Here is a 10,000-nt window from a genome sequence, read left to right as displayed (position 1 = left end):
ATAATAATAATAATAATAATACTAATATTATTATTATTAATATTATTATTATTATTAATGAGGAATAGGTATTATTGATTAGGAATATTACTACTACTACTACTACTTCGATTATTATTACACCCATTAGTAATACTCCGATTATTAATTAATCTCCGATGATTAGTCTCCGCTTGGCTCACCTGATCGCGGGAAAAGGCCGGGAAGACGGACAGGAAGCCCCGGGCAACAAGCTCCGCCCACTCGTCCCGGAAGTAGAAGTCGTGGGCTTGGTGGCGGCAGCCAAAGAACAGGAAGTTGCCTGGGGGAGGAGGCGGGGTTAATAATAATAATAATAATAATAATAATAATAATAATAATAATAATATTGATAATATTAGTAATATTAGTAATATTAGTAATATTAATAATAGTAACAACAACAACAACAACAACTAGGTAGGGCAAACTTGTCTCTAATAATAATGATGATGATGATAATAATAATAATAATAATAATAATAATAATAATAGGTAGGGCAAACTTGTCAATAATAATAATAATAATAATAATAATAATAATAATAATAATAGGTAGGGCAAACTTGTCAATAATAATAATAATAATAATAATAATAATAATAATAATAGGTAGGGCAAACTTGTCAATAATAATAATAATAATAATAATAATAATAATAATAATAATAATAAAATAATAGGTAGGGCAAACCTGTCTCTAACAATAATGATAATAATAATGATAATGATAATAATAATAATAATAGTAATAATAATAATAGTAATAATAATAGTAATAATAGTAATAGCAGCATTTTGTAAGGGGACCAGAAGGTTATAACTGAAATTATCATTGTTTATTATTATTGTTTATTATTATTATTATTATTATTATTATTATTATTATTATTATTATTATTATTATCATTATTATTATTATCATCAGCTCATGAGATTCCTCAAAATGATCTTTCCTAATAATAATAATAATAATAGCAGCATTTTGTAAAGGGACCAGATGGTTATAACTGTAATTATTATTATTATTAGGAAAGATCATTTATTTATTATTATTATTAGGAAAGATCATTTATTATTATTATTATTATTATTATTATTATTATTATTATTATTATTATTATTATTATTATTATTATTAGGAAAGATCATTTATTTATTTATTAATATTATTACTATTACTATTATTATTATCAGTATTCATAATAATATCTTAAACCCCGCCCCTTATTCAAATCCCATGCAAATTTCGCCAACCAGGCGCCCACCTCTCTTGCCCTGCGCTACGCGTTCCTGCAGGGCAGCGCGGAAGGGCGCCACCCCGGTGCCGGGCGCCACCAGGAGGACGGGCGTCTCGGGGTCCGGCGGGAACCGTAGCGCCCCCTTCTTCACCCAGAGGGGGACGTGGGCGGCGCCTGGCGGGGGGAGAAACGTAGCACGGCGTCAGGACCGGGCGCGGGGGAAACGTAGCGCGGGCAGCGGAGATGTAGCGCGGGCGCCCAGCGCTGCCTGGGCGCTTTGAGGGGCGCTGGCAAGAGAAATGTAGCGCGGGCGCCAGGTCCCGCCTTGGTAGGAGAAATGTAGCGCGGGCATCAGGACCGGGCGCAGGGAAACATAGCGCGGAAAGGGGAAACGTAGCGCGGCGTCAGGTACGGGCGCGGGAGAAACGTAGCGCAGGCAGGGGAGACGTAGCGCTGGAAGGGGAAACGTAGCGTGGGTGTCAGGTCCTGCCTTGGTAGGAGAAATGTAGCGCAGGCATCAGGACCGGGCGCGGGGAAACGTAGCGCGGCACAGGAGACGTAGCGTGGGCAGGGGAAATGTAGCGCGGGCAGGGGAAATGTAGCGCGGGCGACCAGCGCTGCCTGGGCACTTTGAGGGGCTCTGGCAAGAGAAACGTAGCGCGGGCGTCAGGACCGGGCGCAGGGGAAACAGCGCGGAAAGGGGAAACGTAGCGTGGCGTCAGGTCCGGGCTCGGGAGAAACATAGCGCGGGCAGGGGAGACGTAGCGCTGGAAGGGGAAACATAGCGCGGGCAGGAGAAATGTAGCGCGGCATCAGGTCCGGGCGCGGGAGAAACGTAGCGCAGGAAGGGGAGACGTAGCGCAGGAAGGGGAAACGTAGCGTGGGCGTCCAGCGCTGCCTGGGCGCTTTGAGGGGCGCTGGCAAGAGAAACATAGCGCGGACGTCAGGTCCAGCCTTGGTAGGAGAAATGTACTGTGGGAAACATAGTGCGGGCGTCGGGATGGGTAGGTACTATGGGAAACGTAGTGCAGGCGCCTGGCAATGGGTGGGTACTGGGAAACATAGCACAGGCGTCGGGATGGGTAGGTACTATGGGAAACGTAGCACGGGCGCCTAGTGATGGGTAGGTACTATGGGAAACGTAGTGTGGGTGTCCGGTGATGGGTAGGTACTATGGGAAACGTAGCACAGGCGCCTGGTGATGGGTAGGTACTGTGGGAAGCGTAGCGTGGGTGTCTGGCGCTGGCTGGGAACTATGGGAAACGTAGCACGGGCGTATAGCGCTGCCAAGGTACTATGGGAAACATAGCGGGGGCGCCTAGTGATGGCTAGGTACTTTGAGGGGCGCTGGCAGGGGAAACGTAGCACTGGCGCCTAGCGCTGCCCAGGTACTTTGAGGGGCGCTGGCAGGAGAAATGTAGCGCGCATGGGAAACGTAGCGCGGGTGCCTAGCCCTGCTTAGATACTTCAGGGTGTTGGCAAGAGAAACGTAGCGCGGGCGCCTAGTGATGGCTGGGTACTATGGGAAACGTAGCGTGGGCGTCTAGCGCTCCCTGGGTACTATGGGAAATGTAGCGCGCGCGCCTAGTTATGGCTAGGTACTATGGGAAACATAGCATGGGCGCCTGGCGCTGCCTGGGTACTATGGGAGACATATCGCAGGCGCCTAGTTATGGCTAGGTACTATGGGAAATGTAGCATGGGCGCCTAGCGCTGCCTGGGTACTATGGGAAACATGCCTGGGTACTATGGGAAACATAGCGTGGGCGCCTAGTGATCGCTGGGTACTATGGGAAACGTAGCGCGGGCGCCTGGCGATGGCTGGGTACTGTGGGAAACGTAGCGCGGGCGTCTAGTGAACTATGGGAAACGCGGGCGTCTAGGTACTATGGGAAACGTAGCGTGGGCGCCAGGTCAGGCTGCGCAACCCCAGCCCAGGCAGTTGGGGGGCGCTGGCAGGAGAAACATAGTGTGGGCGCCCGGCAGGTGGGCAGGGGAAACGTAGCGCGGGCGTCTGGCCCCACTGCGGGATAGCGTGGGGATTGGCGCGCCTGGCGCTACAACTCACGCTGGGAACTCTGAGGGGCCCTAGCAAGAGAAACATGGCGCGGGCGCCCAGCCCATTGACAGGAGAAACATAGCGCAGGCGCCCAGCCTGTGGACAGGAGAAATGCAGCGCGTACTATGGGAAACGTAGCGCAGGCGCCTGGCGATGGGTAGGTGCTATGGGAAACGTAGAGCGGGCGCCTGGTGATGGGTAGGGACTATGGGAAACGTAGCACAGGCGCCTAGCGCTGCCCAGGTACTTTGAGTGGCGCTGGTGGGAGAAACATAGCGTAAGCGCCTAGTGCTGCCTAGGTACTTTGAGGGGCGCTTGGCGGGAGAAACGTAGCGCTGGCATGGGAAACGTAGCGCGGGCGCCCAGCCCGTTGACAGGAGAAATGTAGCGCGGGCGCCCAGGACATGGGAAACGCAGCGTGGGCGCCCAGGAGAAACGTAGCGCAGACGCCCAGATCATTGACAGGAGAAACGTAGCGCGGAGAAACGTAGCGCAGGCGCCCAGAACATGGACAGGAGAAACGTAGCGCGGGCGCCCAGGAGAAACGTAGCGCGGGCGCCCAGAACATGGACAGGAGAAACGTAGTACGGGCGCCCAGGAGAAAGGTAGCGCAGGCGCCTAGAACATGGACAGGAGAAACGTAGCGCAGTCGCCCAGAACATGGAAAGGAGAAACGCAGCGCAGGCACCCAGAACAGGAGAAACGTAGCGCCAGAGATTTCGGCGCCCGGCGCCCCGCGCTACAACTCACCCTGCGCCGGGTCGAGGGAGGCCAGCCAATTGGAGCAGAGCCCGGTCCGGGGTTTGGCCAGGCGCGTCTTGTAGCGCACGACTGCCACCAGGATCTGGATGCGGCCGGGCAGCGCCTGGCGGGAAAAGGGAGTTGTAGTACGGGAGTTGTAGTACGGGGAGGAAACTAGAACTCCCGCGCTAGGACTCACCAGCAGGGAGGAGGCCAGGGAGAAGGACCGGGCGCGGGTGCGAGGGATGAGGTCCAGGAGGAGGTTGCAGGGCAAGGCGGCCGCCGTCCGGGGGAAGTCGCTCAGGACCTGGAGAGAAAAGGGAGTTGTAGCGCAGGCGGGCGCCGGAGGGTTGGGGAGGGAAGTGTTGCTGAATGGGAACCGGGCGCTGGGAACTGTGGGGTTGGGAACTATAGCGCTGGGAAACATGGCACTGGGAACTGTGGTGCCCCAAACCAGGCGCTAGGAACTGTGGCGCCCAAAACCAGGCGCTGCGAAGCAGATACTGGAAACCAGGCGCTGGGAACTGTAGCGCGCAAAACAAGGCGCTGGGAGCCGTAGCGCTCAAAACCAGGCGCTGGGAACTATGGCGCTCAAAACCAGGTGCTGAGAACTGTGGTTCTGGGAACTGTAGCACTGGGAAACGTGGTGCCCCAAACCAGGCCCTGGGAACCATGGCACCCAAAACCAGGCGCTGGGAACTGTAGTATTTGAAACCAGGCGCTGGGAAGCTGGGAACCATGGCACTAGAAACCAGGCGCTGGGAACCGTAGCGCTGGGAACTGTGGCCCCAGGAGATGGGAACTGTGGCGCTCAAAACCAGGCGCTGGGAACTGTTGTGCCCAAAACCAGGCGCTGGGAACCATGGCGTTGCGAACCAGGCACTGTGACCCCAACCTTGGCCTCCCGCACCCTGCGCGCTACAATTCCCGCAAACTCACCCACCTCCAACGTCGTCCAGCGCAGCCACTGGGAACCGTAGCGCCGGGAACTGTAGCGCCCAAAACCAGACCCTGGAAACCATGCCCTGGGAACCTGGCTCCCTGCACCCGGCGCGCTACGACTCCCGGATCTCACCCACCTCCAGCGTCGTCCGGCGGCATTGGGAACTGTAGCGCGCCAAACCAGACACTGGGAACTGTAGCGCCGGGAACTGTAGCGCCCAAAACCAGACCCTGAAAACCAGACCCTGGGAACTGTAGCGCTGGCGCCCTGTGCGCTACAACTCCCAGATCCCACCCACCTCCAGCGTCGTCCGGCACCGCTGCTGGGAACCGTAGCGCCAGGAACTCTAGCGCCCAATACCAGACCCTGGGAACTGTAGCGCCGGGAACTGTAGCGCCCAAAACAAGACCTTGGGAACTGTAGCGTCGGGAACTGTAGCGCCCAAAACCAGACCCTGGGAACTGTAGCACTGGGCACCTGCCCCTGGCCCCCAATGCGCTACGACTCCCGGATCTTACCCACCTCCAGCGTCGTCTGGCACTGGGAACCGTAGCGCTGGGAACTGTAGCGCCCAAAACCAGACCCTGGGAACTGTAGCGCCGGGAACTGTAGCGCCCAAAACCAGACCCTGAAAACCAGGCCCTGGGAATCTGGCACCCCGCATCCGGCGCGCTACGACTCCCGGATCTCACCCACCTCCAGCGTCGTCCGGCGGCATTGGGAACCATAGCGCCCCAAACCAGACGCTGGGAACTATAGCGCCGGGAACTGTAGCGCCCAAAACCAGACCCTGAAAACCAGACCCTGGGAACTGTAGCGCTGGTGCCCTGTGCGCTACAACTCCCGGATCCCACCCACCTCCAGCGTCGTCTGGCGCCGCTGCTGGGAACCGTAGCGCCAGGAACTCTAGCGCCCAAAACCAGACCCTGGGAACTGTAGCGCCGGGAACTGTAGCGCCCAAAACAAGACCTTGGGAACTGTAGCGTCGGGAACTGTAGCGCCCAAAACCAGACCCTGGGAACTGTAGCACTGGGCACCCGCCCCTGGCACCCAATGCGCTACGACTCCCGGATCTTACCCACCTCCAGCGTCGTCTGGGAACTGTAGCGCTGGGAACTGTAGTGCCCAAAACCAAACTCTGGGAACTGTATCACTGGGAACATGGCACGCCGCACCCGGCGCGCTACGACTCCCGGACCTCACCCACCTCCAGCGTCGTGCGCCGCGCCCGGTGGCAGTAGGCGTAGAGTTCGTCCTGACCGGGCGCCGAGGCGAACTGGGCCAGCTTCTCCCGCTCGCGCTCGTCGGGGGAGAGCTGGGCGGCGAGTTCGAAGAAGGAGCGCCTGGGAACGGCGGTGATGTCCAGGTAGTTTTCCACCAGGCGCCGGATGGTGCAGGGCTGGGGGAGCGGGAATGGTAGCGCGGCGCCTGGCGGGGGGGAGAGAAGGAAGGGATCAGTTTTGGTTGGGTTCAAGGAGTAGGTGGGCGGGCGCTGGGAATTGTAGCACTGGAAACGGTTGAACTGGGAACTGTAGCGCTGGGAACCAGGTGATGGGAACTGTAGTACTGGGAACTGTAGTACTGGGAACTGTAGCGCTGGGAACTGTAGCACTGGGAAGCAGGCGCTGGGAACCTGGTGCTGGGAACCTTAGCACTGGGAACCAGGCGCTGGGAACTGTGGCACTGGGAAACGTGGCGCTCGAAACCAGGCGCTGGGAACTGTGGCGCTCTAAACCAGGCGCTGGGAACTGTGGCACCAGGACCCAGGTGCTGGACCCAGGCGCTGGGAACTAGCACTGGGAACCGTGGCACTGGGAACCAGGCACTGGGAACCGTGGCGCCGGGAACCGTAGCGTTCAAGACCAGGCGCTGAGAACCAGGCGCTGGGAACCGTGGCAGTGGAAACCGTGGTGCTTGAAACCAGGCGCTGGGAACCGTGGCACCAGGACCCAGGGTCTGGGAACTGTGGCGTTCAAAACCCGTTGCACTGGGAACTAGGTGCTGGGAACTGTGGCACTGGGAAACGTAGCGCTCGAAACAAGGCGCTGGGAACCAGATTGTGGAAACCAGGAGCTGGGAACCGTGGCGCTGGAAACCAGGTGCTGGGAAACGTAGCGCTGGGAACCAGATGCTGGAAACCAGGCGCTGGGAAACGTAGCGCTCGAAACCAGGCGCTGGGAACCGTGGCACTAGGACCAGGCGCTGGGAACCGTGGCACCAGGACCAGGCGCTGGGAACCGTGGCACTAGAACCCAGGCGCTGGGAATTATTGCACTGTGGCACTGGGAACCAGGTGCTGGGAACTGTGGCGCTCAAAACCAGGCGCTGGGAACCAGGCACTGGGAACCATTGCACTGGGAACTGTAGCACCGGGAACCAGGTGCTGGGAACCGTGGCGCTGGAAACTCTGGCACTGGGAACCGTGGCACGAGGACCCAGGCACTGGGAACCAGATGCTGAAAACCAGGCGCCGGGAAGCGTAGCACTGAGAACCAGGCGCTGGGAATTGTAGCACATAAAACAAGGCGCTGGGAACCAGATGCTGGGAACTGTAGCAGTGGGGGAAATGGCAGTAGGACCCAGGCGCTGGGAATTGTGGCACTGGGAACCAGGCGCTGGGATCCGTGGCACTGGGAACCAAAGCAGGCGCCGGAAAGCAGATAATGGAAACCAGGCGCTGGGAACCATAGCACTGGGGACCGTGGCGCTGGAAACCAGGCACTGGAAACCAGGCGCTGGGAACCGTGGCACTGGGAACCGTAGCACTGGGAACCAGGCGCCGGGAACCATAGCACTGGGAACCAGGCGCCGGGAACCATAGCACTGGGAACCGTAGCACTGGGAACCAGGCGCCGGGAACCGTAGTGCTCAAAACCAGGCGCTGGGAACCAGATGCTGAAAACCAGGCGCCGGGAAGCGTAGCACTGGGAACCAGAAAGCAGGCGCCGGAAAGCAGATACTGGGAACCAGGCGCTGGGAACCATAGCACTGGGGACCGTGGCGCTGGAAACCAGGCACTGGAAACCAGGCGCTGGGAACCAGGCGCTGGGAACTGTAGCACACCAAACAAGGCGCTGGGAACCAGATGCTGGGAACTGTAGCACTGGGGGAAATGGCAGTAGGACCCAGGCGCTGGGAATTGTGGCACTGGGAACCATGGCGCTCAAAACCAGGCGCCGGGAACCGTGGCACTGGGAACTGTAGCACTGGGAACCGCGGCCCTAGGACCCAGGTGCCGGGAACCATAGCACTGGGAACCGTAGCACTGGGGACCAGGCGCCGGGAACCGTAGTGCTCAAAACCAGGCGCTGGGAACCAGATGCTGAAAACCAGGCGCCGGGAAGCGTAGCACTGGGAACCGGAAAGCAGGCGCCGGAAAGCAGATACTGGAAACCAGGCGCTGGGAACCATAGCACTGGGGACCGTGGCGCTGGAAACCAGGCACTGGAAACCAGGCGCTGGGAACCGTGGCACTGGGAACCGTAGCACTGGGAACCAGGCGCCGGGAACCATAGCACTGGGAACCGTAGCACTGGGAACAGGAACCGGGAACCATAGCACTGGGAACCATAGCACTGGGAACCAGGCGCCGGGAACCGTAGCGCTGGGAACCAGGCGCTGGGAACCGTAGTGCTCGAAACCAGGCGCTGGGAACCAGTTACGGGAAACGAGGTACTGGGAAGCAGGCGTTGGGAACTATAGCGCTCAAAACCAGGCGCACCTTCCTCGGCCGGCCGGACTACAAAGCGCCGTTCTGGATCCAGGTTCAAGAGGCGGCAGAAGAGGTCGACGTCCTCCGGGGCGTTGCTAGGGGCGACCAGGGCGACGTCGCCGGCGGCGGCCCTGGGGGCGGGATTAATGATGGAGAGATGGAATAATAATAATAATTATTATTATTATTATTATTATTATTATTATTATTATTATTATTGTTGTTGTGTTTTGTATTGCTGGCTCCTTATCAGTTCCTGGAATAAGAATAAGAATAAGAATTCCTCCAAGCATCATTACGTATTAATATTCCGTATCGTTATTCCGTAATAATTAATTAATTAATTAATTAATAAATTAATATAATAAATAAATAATAAATAAATCAAGAATAAAAAATTAAGAAGAATAAGAATAAGAAGACATAACCATTAGAGGTTGTATTCCTCCAAGCATCGTTAGGTATTAATATTCCGTATTATTATTCCGTAATAATAATGATAAATAAATAAATAAATAAATAAATAATATAATAAATAAATAATAAATAAATTAAGAATAAATAATTAAGAATAAGAATAAGAATACATAACCATTGGAGGTTGTATTCCTCCAAGCATCATTACGTATTAATATTCTGTATCGTTATTCCGTAATAACAATAATAAATAAATAAAATAATATAATAAATAAATAAATAATAAATAAATTAATAATAAATAATTAAGAATAAGAATAAGAATACATAACCATTAGAGGTTGTATTCCTCCAAGCATCATTACGTATTAATATTCTGTATTATTATTCCGTAAAAATAGTAATAAATAAATAATATAATAAATAAATAATAAACTAATTAATTAATAATAAATAATTAATTAATAAGAATAAGAAGACATAACCATTAGAGGTTGTATTCCTCCAAGCATCATTACGTATTAATATTCTGTATCGTTATTCCGTAAAAAATAATGATAAATAAATAAATAATATAATAAATAAATAATAAATAAATAAATAATAAATAATTAACAATAAGAAGAAGAAGAAGAAGACATAACCATTAGCGGTTGTATTCCTCCAAGCATCATTACGTATTAATATTCTGTATTATTATTCCATAAAAAATAAATAAATAATATAATAAATAATAAATAAATTAATAATAAATAATAATAATAATAATAATAATAATAATAATAATAATAATAATAATAATAATTAGAGGTTGTATTCCTCCTCCTTCTCCTGTTGTTGTTGTTGTTGTTGTTGTTGTTATTATTATT

General features: G+C 52.8%; 1 protein-coding gene across 3 annotated transcripts in view; it reads right to left on the bottom strand.

The window, feature by feature from the left end:
- LOC114589827 (NADPH-dependent diflavin oxidoreductase 1) overlaps positions 1 to 10,000 on the bottom strand; it is a 45,963-nt gene that overhangs the window by 2,752 nt on the left and 33,211 nt on the right. For 2 of the 3 annotated variants that reach the window (XM_077922834.1, XM_077922835.1), the window contains exons 8-13: positions 8,724 to 8,845; positions 6,210 to 6,430; positions 4,259 to 4,366; positions 4,069 to 4,183; positions 1,287 to 1,433; positions 183 to 301 (exon numbers count right to left, since the gene is read on the bottom strand). In XM_077922834.1, coding sequence (XP_077778960.1) covers positions 183 to 301; positions 1,287 to 1,433; positions 4,069 to 4,183; positions 4,259 to 4,366; positions 6,210 to 6,430; positions 8,724 to 8,845 — 832 coding nt within the window. The remainder of the gene's footprint in view (positions 1 to 182; positions 302 to 1,286; positions 1,434 to 4,068; positions 4,184 to 4,258; positions 4,367 to 6,209; positions 6,431 to 8,723; positions 8,846 to 10,000) is intronic. The other variant, XM_077922836.1, reaches the window with a different exon arrangement.

Source organism: Podarcis muralis, chromosome W (assembly GCF_964188315.1).
Source record: "Podarcis muralis chromosome W, rPodMur119.hap1.1, whole genome shotgun sequence".
Classification (NCBI taxonomy): Eukaryota; Metazoa; Chordata; class Lepidosauria; order Squamata; family Lacertidae; genus Podarcis; species Podarcis muralis.
This window is presented reverse-complemented; position numbering and strand designations above follow the sequence as displayed.